This window comes from Lissotriton vulgaris, chromosome 10 (assembly GCF_964263255.1).
Source record: "Lissotriton vulgaris chromosome 10, aLisVul1.2, whole genome shotgun sequence".
Taxonomy (NCBI): Eukaryota; Metazoa; Chordata; class Amphibia; order Caudata; family Salamandridae; genus Lissotriton; species Lissotriton vulgaris.
The window spans coordinates 453,074,704-453,088,473 of NC_141698.1; the positions used below are offsets into that span (position 1 = coordinate 453,074,704).

The window sequence follows — 13,770 nt, forward strand, 5'->3', positions numbered from 1 at the left end:
AAAACGCTGGCTAACACCCATCTGCAAGAACCTGGGACTCTTGCATTTTACACAGGCTTGTAGGATACTGACATATGATACACACCCTCCCATTGTGTTTGCGGTCTCTCGTTATTTATTTAATATGTGGTGCAGGAGATATACTTTTTTAACTTGATTGTTGTACATACAGTTCTTAACGTCTTGTATTGTGATAACTCTTAGTTCAATTCTCTTTTTAACATTTCATGATTATTTATTGTTTTATTGTCTGTGCTGATGTATTTATATGCACTTTTTATGGTCGTTTGACCGAAATAAAAGTTATCAACAACAACAACAAATGAAAATGTTGTCTTGGATAAGACTGTCTCCCAGTTATTCTGATGCATACTAGAGAAGGGAATACCTATATATGATTGCTATTATTTATTAAGATAGTTTGGCCTTGATCACGAGTGCCTTGGTAAGTAAGGTCCCCAGCATAAACACCTTTTTTTTGTGCAGGGGTCGCAATGGTTGCAATTACTAGTTGGTCAGAGTTTCCCAGACCTGAACATTTTCGACAGGTCAAACCCATTAGAGTTTACTTGGACAAAAAGAAAGGCCAGGAAATTCTGGGACCCACAGATTTTCGTGGAGAGAACACCAAAATCCACAGGTTGGGCCCCATTTTTAAAGCTAAACTCGCAATATGTGCAATTTTTCACACCCATCGTATTGTTTTTATAAGAGGTGCAATAAATAGCACCTGATTCTGCCTTGTAATTAATGCCTTTGTTTTCCATTTATTTTTATATTTCTTACATGTACATAAATGAGGGTGTTGCATATAAGGTGCTGGTGGTATATGTGGTGTCTGCAGTGTTCTATGGTGACTTACCATAGACCCAGTGAAAACATTAGTTTGATCAAGAGTCATTTGTGTTAGAAAGTGGGCTTCTGAATGTATTTTAAGCACCATTTTTGCCTAACTCTTTCCCCTTGAACCAGGATGCATCCCTGGTGGATGCGTCTTTTGTGAGTGAGGTCCCCTAGTTGGCACCGACACCAGAATATCGTGACCACCATGAGGTAGAACTGACACACAGTGAAGTGCCCCATTTCTAAGGCCCTCATTAAGTGCACGGGTGTCCGATGCAATAATGATTTTACCTGATGAAATCTGAGGTGTTTGGAGTTTTCAAGGTGAAATAATTACTGGTTCATCTGAGTTTTGCCCTCAAAATGGGGCTTAACATGCGTAAATTGATGCTTACTTTAACAAAATCTGCATTTCCCGAGATGCATCCGGCATTTTTACCCCAGTACATTTTTGGCAGATTTTACGCACTGAAATTTACCTGGAGGAAATTGCTGTACTGCAGTACCTGTGTTACAGGAAGTTCAGTCACTCACTTTAAGATTTTTAAATTAGAAACAGAGCTCGAGTCGGGGTACCACGCGGGTGGACGGCGTCCCCCCACTTATTTTACCGGGCGCTTGATAACTGGAGCAAATGGAGCCACACATTCACTCTTTTGCCTCTCTGGGTCGAGATCGGAACCCATTCAGAACGCTGCTCACGTGCTGGCTTCTCTGATGCAATCGCATCTAAGGGGTGAGAAAGGGGAGGCAATGAGTCTGATGGTGCATGCCACCTTTCCTGACGTCACTTCCTGTCATGACGTCAGCGTCCCCCCACTTATTTTTTTAGGACTTCTGCCCTGATTAGAAACCTTCTATTCTGGAAACTAGTGCAAGGAATGTAGGGAGAAAGAAACATTGTAGAATTTTCGTAATCCGAATAGAAATGTAACTGAAGTTTTCGACAATTGTTGCACTTGTTGAGAATCCCGTTACAGCAAGGTAGACTGCCTTTCCGAAATACAACTTTGTTGATACAAAGTACAGGTTCACGAATGCCCCGGAGGGTTTACGGAATGTATCGAACCAGATAAAATGTGATACTTCTGGGTAAAGCATTTATTGGGTGTGATACATTTTGCTTATTGTCAGTTTTCAGCTGAAAATTGACATAATATGTGGATTTCAGTTCTTAGCCCACCGAAAATGCATGTCCGCTAAGTATTGGTATTTTTCACGGATTTGGCCCACTGAAATGCACGTGGGGTGCAGAGTTTCGCACCACAGCAGACTAGGGCCACATGTAGCAACCTATTTTGCATTTGCAAACTGTGCAAATTGGTAAATGTGACTGTTTGGGAATGCAAAATAGCCTTTTAACATGCATGAAAGGCTGTAGTAGGGCATTACAGGTCATCACAATTTTTGGTGATGACCTAAAATTGCGACTAGAAATAGGGAATCACAATTTGTGCTTCTCTATCCACTAAGCATTTTCTAAACGCAAACTGTGCATTTAGAAAATGCTATTACCATAGACTCCAAGTTGATGTTCATTATGTGCAGTATTTGAAAATGCACAAAAAAGCATTTTTCAGTGTGCCATGGTGTGCACACATGCCCCAAAGGCATGTGAACACTTTACCTGTGCACATTTTTTTGGGGTATTACAGAGGAGCCTTAGGCCCTTGGTCCCCTTGGTTTTGCTTTACATAATTTAAGATCACTAATTGGATAAGCACAAATTAGGTAATGTAAAACAATTCGCATCTATGGGACTTTAGGCCCACAGGAACTAATAGAGTAGGATTACCAAATTGCAATTGTGACTCTGTAGAATTCGCTTTAGGTCATCGCTATTTTCTTATATACCATTTTACATTCCTTAAATTGCGGTTACCTAATATTCGCTATTTAGGGAATACACAATGGATTTTTGATACATGTGACCCTAGGTGCGATAAACATTGCACCACCTTTAATTACGCACGCTGTGCAAACATGGGGTTTCACAGGAATCACAGTTAATCAGGAAACTGCTTTTCAGTCCTTAAGACATTAATGACTATAAACCAGTATAGAAAGGTTACCTGTTGAAACATGTATCATTTGTTATTTTATTGGAAAACTATTTAAGAACTATTAGAAAAAGGTCAAATCTAAGGGGGCAGATATAAAACTGTGGCCCTCATTTACAAGAGGCCTGTGCTGCTGGAGCCTCATTTTTTATGACGATCCGGTGGCGCAGGCCTCTCAGTCATATCTATGAGGCGACGCAAAGCCATCCTGCGTGGCTTTGCATGGCCTCACTCTATGTCAAGGAGGCGTTCCATGCGTGTTGCTGTGGGTGTTCTCACTCGACACTGCCCCAGATTTACAACATCACGTAAACCTGGGGCAGCGTCGAAATCGTATGCCTGCGTAACGAGGAGGCATGTTTACATTTCTCCTAATGTTTTCCTCTTTCCATGAGTAAAGCAGAATGCAGCACACGTAGAATGAGGAGAACACCTCTCATGATTGTTTTTGTGCAGGAAGGTGCCCCTGCCCGCACAAAAACAATCACACTAACAACACTGACACTATATTGGCGCATGGCTGCAAATTGTGCACCGGCTGAAAGGACAGGAATGCACTGCATCTTGTAAATACCGTGCATTCCTGCCCTTTCAAATTGGCATTGGGCAGTGGAGCAAAATGACTTGCGGCGCCGCCCTACGCCAATTCTTTGTAAATTAAGCCCGAGTCTTCTAGATTTCTGGAAGTTTCTTACTAGTGTAGCAGTGGCCGGACGTCCAATTCAATTGAAGTCCACACCTGCGTCGCTCATAAGGGCGCTTGGCGTAGGTCAGCTTGAGAATATTCATGGATATCAAATACTGGGATGGCTAAACGGATGTTAGCCGGTGGAGCGCCTGCTCAATTTATGGAAATCAAAATGAGCTGATCGACCTTCACTGTGTCCACTATAAAAAATGGTACGCTATTTTTTTAAATAATAAAAATAGTTGTGCATGTTTAGGCAACAAAGGATGAATGATTACAGAAGTTGACATGACAAAGGAAGTTGCTCTTTGAATTACATTAGCAGCATACAGCTAGATATTGACATTCAAGGTGCACATCTTTATGTGAGGATTATGAATCCGAAACCGGTCCTCAGTAGCTTGTTTCCGGTCCAGGGAAGACATGGCTTGACAGTTCAGGCTGGACTGTTCCCATGAGGCACAGGGTCAGACTGATTTGCATATGGCCATGTCTGAACTGGGGTGGCTGAGTGAGCTAAAGAATGGTGATGGATTAAACCCAGATCAGTTGACTGGGGGTGAGTGTTTGATTTGCTCAAACGCTCCGTCCATCATCCCCTTTTGTATCGCATATCTTTATGTGTACATCCAATTAGATCCAGCGAAAAAGAGAAGCACTGCTGATGAGCAGGTCATTCTATTCAGTTTATCTTGATACTAAAACGGGATATCGTCAGACCCTAGATGATCCAAGGTTTTCTTGGCCTGCCTGGGCACTATGTTGGAGCCTGCATGACCAGGCAGATGCTGTTGCTTCTGACCCACTCCTTTATGTCAGGTGCACCCACGCCATGCCGTTTCCACACTTTCTGTGATGAGCAGGGCTTAGTCGATAAATGTCTTGAGATCTCCATCAACGTAATGTTTCTAAAGCTAAAGCCAATTTAGGGGTCAGATATACGATCACAAATGGTAAAGCTCATAATAGGGCAAAAATCTTTTTTGTTGTTGTGCCCACTAACTTAAAATAAACTCTAGCAGCAGATACTGCACCAATGTTGAGTTCTCTCGGTGCTATCAAGTCCTCCATTCAGCTCATCCATCAGCTCCATAATTCCTCTTCACATGCTCTCTTTGCTTTCTCAAATGTATCTGGGCAGCTAAACGATCTGTGGTGTCTTCTTACTTGCAAGCTTGGCACGTGAAAGTTTGGCCTCTAGGGGGATGAACTCAGGAAGGCTACACCTCAGTGCAAGATAGGGATGAAAGGCATGGAGCAGCTGGAAGTATCTATGAAGGTGTGGGTTTGAAGTTGAATTCCACTTGCAGTTCCACAAAAGATATGAATGATCAGCAGGCATCACACCACCCAGCTTAGATACATCAATTATGTCCACCCAGCGAATCCTTTAGATCAAAGACTGGATAAAGCTATGTCCTTCCCCATCAAGGTGTCTCCCTCATTAGGCATGCAGTTTTAGTCAGTGGTTCAAGCCATGCACAGAGCCATATTCTCTTTGTCCAGTGCCCAGGGGAATAACACTCTTGAATATACTTTTCTGACTGCAGGGGGCTTCAATTCTGAACAATTTATAGTTCTGAGGTTTGATTTGCCACATGTCCTACTTGTGATCTAAAAAGAAAGCGCGTGAAGATAACTGACCCCTCAATTGAATACAGAAATGATTTAAGTGAAAGAAATCAGAGAAGTGGTGCTCTACCGTAGTAAGAACCTTTCTGTCACATAGATGATCTCCATTAAAACAGATTAAAAAAGAATCAATGAGTTTGTGGGAGATGTAAGTGTAATAATCTGAGCACAATTGATCTTTGGGTGTGAGTAGAAGGTTAAAGTAATTTATTGTTGATAATAGCACCAAAAAGCACTCTCAGCAGTATTCTACCGCAGATCTATAGGCAGACGACTAGCCCAGTCTCTTGCCAATGAATATTGCTGGTCTTCTAATTGTTCTCACAAGCTGAGCCCTTATATCTTTCTTTCAAAGTGATTTCATAACTCTACAGGACACAGTCATTCAGTAGGATGAAACGACCTGTTTGCCCTGCTGTTGAGGGGCGGCAGGGGCCTTAGAGTGGCAGCCTGCAGGTTACCACAGAACGCACTTTAAGCTGCTTACTGAAGCAAGTTCAGTCTCACAGACAGAATGTCCTGTTAGCAAATATCAATCTTAAATCAGGTGCGCACAATGATTTATCAAAAACATTGTTGGATATGTTTTACATTCCATATGATAAATCGAATGATGAAGAGTTATTACAGAATGTGAGAAACAAGTGAAATGTATGTCAGAACATTTGCCAATCTACTATCCAGCTATTTGGGAATTGTAATTTGGGATATGCATGGTATTGGTGTTCTTATTATTTTTCTGGTGTAGTCCTATGTGTTATCCTATGGTGTTGGGGGTATGTTCTAAATGAGCTTCCTGTCTTCTTAAGGAAGGCAAACAGCCTCCTTTCTTTTAGAAAGGAGTTGAAGACCTGGCTTTTTTCTGTATGATCTCCTGCGGCCTCTGCGAGTAGCGGTGTTGTGTTTTCTTCCTCAGTTCTCTTTGCCAAAGCGCCGGGACACCCCTTGGGGTAGCCGTGCGCTATAAAAGAGACACTACATAACACTACATAACATAAATGGGCTGGTTAGAATGTTGTGGCTTGATGGTTGACAGTGTCAGGTGGCTCTGTGAAGCAAGGCTGGTGTGGATGGAGTTCCTCCTCCCTTCAATAAAGAGCTTTTGGACACATCTCATTCTCTTGCAGGTACTACTGCAGACTGCTTCCACAGCAACATGCAGACTGGCAGGAGCATGAAATCATCGATGAGTGAATACAGGAGGCATGGACCATTCAAGGTGTGTCGTTTGCAATCCTGGCATTGACTGATAGCAGACACAGGCTTTGCTGGATTGTTATCCACAGAATGGGTTTGTAAATAAGCACAAACGTCTAACAGGAAACAACAGTTTAATGCTGTGCTCCCCTCCTGTGATAAGCTAGCCAACATATTCATATCTACAGGAATGAGAAGTTGAATGATGTAGCAGCAGTTGCTGATAACCTTTTTACTAATGAGCCACATATTATAATGTTATCTGCTGAAGCACTGAAATGCTCAAAAGGGATTTTTTGAGAAAACTAATTGGATACACGTCCTCGGAAATCGTACATAAGTGGATGGGAATGATGGTGTTATTTAGAGTAGATGCATGACTGAGGACAGAAGCCAAACTCTCATAAGAATGTCCAGAAGGAATTTAAAGAAGGTATAAAAGCAAAAAAACACACTCAATGTAAAAAATTGGCATTTGATTCCTCAAAGGGCAATATCATTATTCTACAGGCTAATGAGGCCTCTAATGGAATGAATGAATAATTATTAATAAAGATTAAAAGGAATATTTACTGGACTTATGCAAATTAAGGATTTCTGTACAAGTATAATTTTGGAAACACCCTAGTCAATTAGTGTCAGAGAAAATTGGTGGAATTGGGCGCTCTACGTCTGCAAGGCTGGACATAATTTGCCCAAACTGATTTTTGGTAAGGTTTCATATTAATAGCTTGCTATGAAACCGGTTCTATGATAAGGTTTCCAAACAGGGCACCTTCCTTCCCTAATTCCCGACCCATAGCAATCTATAGAAGCCAAGCCTGTGTGGTGGCCCTTTATAGGGCAGACATTTGGGGCGATTGCAATTTGGATATCCGGTAGAATACAGAGAATACTTTTCTCAAGACATTACCAAATTTTCCTAAAGTACTCCCATACTTCCCATCCTTCCTCATGGACCAAAATGTGAGATCTATTTCCGATATTGATGCTCTGAGAACTATACAATATTAGTTAAGAGTGTGGGCAACAGAGGAGCTAGAGCCCTACAGTGGATGTATGTCGTTACAACGCGATGTTTTACATCGCAGTACTTTACGACGCATGTTTTACAACGCAAGTCGTTACCACGACTTGTGTTGTTGGGGGCTGGATAGTGAATAGTTTAATTTACTATTCCAACTCCAGTCCCCGTGGATAGTAGGGAAGGAGTTGGATAGTAAATTAAACTATTTACTATCCTGGAGCGCCCCCCAGCGCAATTTGTTGTTACAACTTGCGTTGTAAAAGTTGCGTCGTAAAGGGAACTGCGGTGTAACATCCGCGTTGTAAAGGATGTTCCCCCCTACAGTGAATGGCTCAGAGGTTCGCTGGAAGGCTTCTGTGCTGACAGGATCCCTTGGTGTTCCCATTTAAAGAGTTGGTTATTCAAGCTAAGTTCAGGGGATTTTTGGTCATACGCCCTACAGCTCCCATGCAACGCTATTGAAAAACTCAAATCGGCCTATTAGAATCTTGTGTTGGGAGGAAAAATTTCAAGGATAACCTCGGGTAGTTTAACAGATGCTTTTTTGTCATTTAAATGTGCTTTTGAGTTTGACATATACTTAGACATGGTAACTAAACCTTTTGCAAGAGCACTCCATATCGGGGTCAGGCTGGGGACCCTACCATTACCAACTTTCACTTGTCTATGGAAAAACGACAGCTAGAATTTAATACGTGTCCATTGGGATGCGCAGACATAGAGTCCATCAAACATGTTTTATTCCTCTGAATGACCCATGAAAACCAACGTCTCCATTGGACTAAACCACTCTGTAAACTGATGGGCTTTAGGGATCACCATACAGCACTGAGACTATGTAGAACAAATACCAGTGGCAACGGTTATTTTTTCAATTGCTATCAGCAATATGGCATGTGAGGTCTAAGAACATTTATGGTTAAGAAATGACAATGGTTTTCTTTGAGCATTGCCCCGAGATTTTAAGACATCAGAGTCGAGATTGTTGAATCTCATTCTTAATTTCTTTTACGATTGTATCATTTTTAAACGAACTATATGCAATTGTATATATGCATTTTATTTGTATATGATTGTATGGCTGTTGTCTTTTAGATTTTTTGTGAGCCGAAATAAAGGAATATGATGATGATCACAGTATGAGCTTGCTATGAAACAATGCATAAATCTCTAAATATTATCCCCTGTTCTTGGAGGGAAGTGACTACATACCAATTTTTAACACTGGAGACACTGGAGACAGTCTGGTGTCTACTAACTATTCGCTGAGATGGATCGTAACCAGTAAAATCTGTGGCGATTATTAATGAACACAGGATGGCCTCACTCTAGTAAGTTAATCCATGGATGCCAAACAGCAATCAAATAAATATATGCTGCAGTCCGCAGCTTTCTGTTGCGCTCTGTTTTGCTGCCAGCAGATTCATATCACATTAACCCCTCCCATGCTTGTGACGGAACCGTTCCGTCACGTGCCTCGGGTGGGCTCTGCTGGTGACGAAACGGTCCCGTCACGGCCCGCTCGCCGCGCCTGCGTGGCGAGAATTCTGCGCCTGTGCTGACGTTCTAAAGAGCGGGCGAGGCCGTGACGGAACCGTTCCGTCACAAGCACAGCTCACCCGCAGGCAGTGACTGAGCAGTTCCGTCACGAGCATGGGACCGCCGCGCGGCCCCGCCTCCCCCTTAGCGCTGCGGGGGGGTTAATGAATGCCTTCTGCAAAACAAATGGCCAAATGGGGAATACCCTAACTGATTCTTTCCATCAAGGCTCCATACACAATACCTGAGATATATGCGTCTTGTTCACACAGGTGGGATGACAGACAGCGTAAAAACTCCGATACTTATCAAGGGAGGACATCTTTTGCTGTCTGATCTCTATAATAATGACTTCTCTGATATATTGAATGAGCCACATTCCTTTGCACCTAAACCCCGGTGAGAATCAATTCCTACATTAATGTATGGCAATGATATAGCTGTAACGGACCATGTATCAGTCAGGTATCAAAAGGTCTTTGACAAATTGACAACATTCTATTATTTAAACAATATTCAGAGTGATTGAGGGACTCTAATATTATGTTATTAAGGTGGAGATATATAGATTTGCATATTACATGAAAGATCAGTTTGAGTGTGTCAGCTAATCCAACTACCTGGATTTGTCCTTTGATGATCAATTGAACTTAAGCCAGTGCTGAAGGGCAAGACGTCTTCCTCTATTTAGACTCTGAAGCGTCTTTAATTATACACTGTTTACTCGGAGGGCTCCACAATCTCCACACCATGTATGTCCTATTCTGCTAAAGTCATTTTGGTTCTTGCACATGGGGCTCAGGCTAGGAGACATTCATGGGTGAAAAAATTGCTGTGATTTGGGCTCTGGATACAACATTTTTCTATAACACAATTTTTATTGATTTCGGTTTAGAAAACGAACAGAACGAAAGAAGAAGACCGTATTGGTTTAGTACATAGATGATCCTTGAATGCACCAACAGCAGGATAATATGTTGGAGCATCCTCACCCCGCAGAAGTCTCAAGTCCAAAGTACACCCAGCACTTTCCCCAAATCTTAATATGCTTCTGAAGGCATCCCCGTGCCTGGTAAACAGGCCTCTCCATCATGCTCACCAGTTCACACCTGCCCGCCACTCAACAAGGGTGGGGGTGTGAGGTGTTTCCGCCTATGAGCAATGGCTCTCTTCGCTACCTGTGTAGCCACACCCACGAATATTCACTCAGCACTGGGGCCTCTTAAGTCCTCTAGGATACCCAGTAGGTTGATTCTCAGAGTCAAGGCCACCTCTTTGTCTAGAACTCGGACAGGCTCTCTTCAATCCCATGCCAGAACCCCCACAGCCGGGGACAGTCACAGGACCAGTTCACATGGAAGAAGTCTGGGTTCAGATCAGAGCAGTGAAAGCATGGAGGTTGGAGAGAGCCTCCATGAGCCACAATTGTCGGGGTGTGGGATAGGAGGCATGTAAGTAGTACAGCTAGATTAGCTGCAGCCTGGAGGAGATGACAACCCTTCAAGACACATTGTATGTGCATCCCACCAGTCCACATCCTCCAAGGGGCCCACCCACTCCTCCTACTTCTATTTGAAGGGAAGGAACTCTTCTGGGTGTTTAATACTAGTGTAGCGTACATATATGAGATTGCCCTTCTTGCTGAGCTGACCCAAAAGCACCGTAGCCTCAAGTGGGTGAATTTGGGGAAGGTGGTGGAATCTTGGATGGTAGGATAGGGCCTGGAGCAGCTGCAGGTACTAGTCACACCAGATGCTTCCGAGGGTGGTGAGCCCTATGTTGTCTGACCCCTTAAAACCCTGTGTGCTGTAGCCAGTGCCAAGTCCACAGGGGAGTAAGCTGTGTGATAGTTTTGTCCCATCCTGTAAAGTGCTGGGCCTCTCACCACACCCCGATAACCACTACGGTTAGGCGCGGAGGGTGATGGGATACAGGCTCGCCATACAGCAACTCCACAACAGTGTCCAAGCCCAGGCGAGAGAGTTCCATCCGTTAGGCTGGGTCGTCCCAAGCTCCACTTAACCAATCGTTAATGACCACCATTTGTGATGCCCAGCTATATAACTGGACAACAGCCATCCCAAGACCAGCATTGTACATTGACTGCCTGCCTCTGCCAAACGTTAAATGAGAACGGATATGGAAGTTACGTGTAGCGGCCCTCCGGGGAGGGGGGGGGGGGGGGAATATGAATGTATGGTTGGTTGGTAAAATGGTTTTATACTGGTGAATTACCTGGATATCTGACTGTCAAGTCTAAACATAAAGTAAAATAGGGGGAGAAACAGTCCACTCAGGAAGACCAGTTTGCTGAATTTCATATTCTGTGGTCACAGCCCCTAGATTTCTGTAAAGTCTATTAGGAAGCAATTTTGAATAGTCAAGTTTCTGGAATCTCTCAAAAAACATAGATGTTCAGGCTCACATGACTCCAAAACGTACCTTTTGCCAAATCTTACTAGGTGGTATTTAATCATGCCTCCTCTTCCTTTAGCTTGATGTCCTTACAGCCTTGCTTTGGAAGTACATTTTAATATGCTACTCATATCAAAAACACCTCCTGATGTTTTTAATCAGGACTGTTGAAGGACCGGGTTTTTAGAACCCAGCGGCGTCAGGGAGAACGCCTGAAACCTTCGAGTTCCCCTGTCTTGGCAAACAGAGACACGGGATACTTCTTGATGACGTCAAAGACCAAAGTTTATTGGCTGCAACCAGGAACAGAGATCTACGAAGCACACACGGGTGGTTCGTCAGAGACTGCACAAATTCAATAAGCGGAGCATGGTCTTTTATGCCAAAAATCAAGCCTCAGGCGACATTTCAAATTTACATTCGGTGCATCAAAAACTGACCAATGACAATGTAACATTTCAAAAGTAGCGAATGATGACAGTCAATGACAATCCCATTTTCCGTTGTCCAGCCCACCAGAAATGACCACGCACATTCCCAAGTTTCCTGTTCGATCAGGCCGGACAAACCCATCGTAAAGCCTTCAACCCAAATCAATGATTATGTTGTAAAGGAAAGGCAGAAACAGATTGGAAAGGAGATAGAACGGTGGGAGCAGTGTACCATAAACTCGGGCACGTCCTGCTCTTTGATCTTTATCAGACCAGCTGCTGAACAAGAAACTGGCTCAGCGAGGTCAGCCTCGGGCAAGGAGTCGGTTCGGCCAGGTCACCCAGAAGTCAGCTAAGGCGTACGTGTCTCAAGGACTCGTTCGGCCACAGTTATTGGGCCTATGTTAGGGCAACCACACAAAATGGCTGCCATATACAAAATGGAACCCGAAGGTTTGAACTAAATCCTCGAATTGAGAGTGTTCTCCTATATCGATTCATACGAAAACACTCAGACACGCTACACTCGCCATTTGCGGTCTGCTGACACCAAAATCGTCCATTTCCGACAATCTTTAGTGAACGGGTTCGGAACCATCGAACCCTAGTTTAAGAACCACGGAACCACACTGTCTAGTTCCCTCTGCCCCTTTATGAAGCTGTACAAAAGGGGATGATGGACAGCGCGTTTGAGCAAATCAAACACTCACCCCCAGTCAACTGATCTGGGTTTAATCCATCACCATTCTTTAGCTCACTCCGCCACCCCAGTTCAGACATGGCCATATGCAAATAAGTCTGACCCTGTGCCTCATGGGAACAGTCCAGCCCGAACTACCAAGCCATGTCTTCCCTTGACCGGAAACAAGCATCCTGGGACCAGTTTCGGATTCATAATCCTCATCAGCCAGGCTATCTTGAATCCAGTGGCAAAGTGAGCAAGGGACTCACCTCTGAGCATACCCTGCCAACTTAGGGCGAACAATTGTATCGCTTTGTTCACCCTAAATTGGAAGGGTATGCTCAGACGTGAGCCCCTTTCTCACTTTGCCACTGGATTCAAGATAGCCTGGCTGATGAGGATTATGAATCCGAAACCGGTCCCAGGATACTTGTTTCCGGTCCAGGGAAGACATGACCTGGCAGTTCGGGCTGGAATGTTCCCATGACGCACAGGTTCAGACTGATTTGCATATGGCCATGTCTGAACTGGGGTGGCGTAGTGAGCTAAAGAATGGTGATGGATTAAACCCAGATCAGTTGACTGGGGGTGAGTGTTTGATTTGCTCAAACGCTCCGTCCATCATCCCCTTTTGTATCCCTTTATGAAGCTGAGCAGAGCCCCAAGAGGACAAACAATAGGTGGGTTATGCAGAGTGTGCCTAGAAGGCCATCTGGATGTTGAAGGACACCTTCCTGACACACTGCAACTATGAGACCAGATCTCTCTAGAAGCTGACCCTTGACTACTTGCTAACAAAGTCCACAGATGACCCTCATTTGAGGTACAACGCTCATTTTTCTCGCATTCTCCATTGAAATATATTCTCTTATTAATATATCAAACTGCATATTTGTTGCACTTTTTGAGACACTTAGGTGGTTGCTACAGTGGCACCATCATTGGCATTTATAGCAGTTAACCTCAACAGCAGGGATATGATTGTATTAGACAGTTTTTGCATATTATTATAAAATGACATAAGGCTAGGGCGACTTAAGGTGGTAGCACATGCAGGAGTACTCACGTTACTGACCAGGTCAACCAGCTCCTGATAGCAAATCTGCCCATCATCATTGTTCTGCGCCAGTGCAAAGAGCATCTCCAGCTTGGCAGGGTCCAGGGGCAGCTCATGGTTGTGGACTAGGCTGGCAAAGGTGTCTGCTCCAATGAAGCCGGTATTGTCGGGGTCAAGCTGCAGGGAAGTCAAAAGAAGG

General features: G+C 43.7%; 1 protein-coding gene across 2 annotated transcripts in view; it reads right to left on the reverse strand.

Moving 5' to 3' along the window:
* Positions 1-13,770, reverse strand: part of RHBDL1 (rhomboid like 1) — a 504,525-nt gene that overhangs the window by 329,192 nt on the left and 161,563 nt on the right. Inside the window, exon 2 of one of the 2 annotated variants that reach the window (XM_086939636.1) lies at positions 13,590-13,748. In XM_086939636.1, the coding sequence (XP_086795762.1) occupies positions 13,590-13,748 (159 nt within the window). Of the gene's footprint in view, positions 1-13,580; positions 13,749-13,770 lie in introns of both variants that reach the window. The other variant, XM_086939635.1, reaches the window with a different exon arrangement.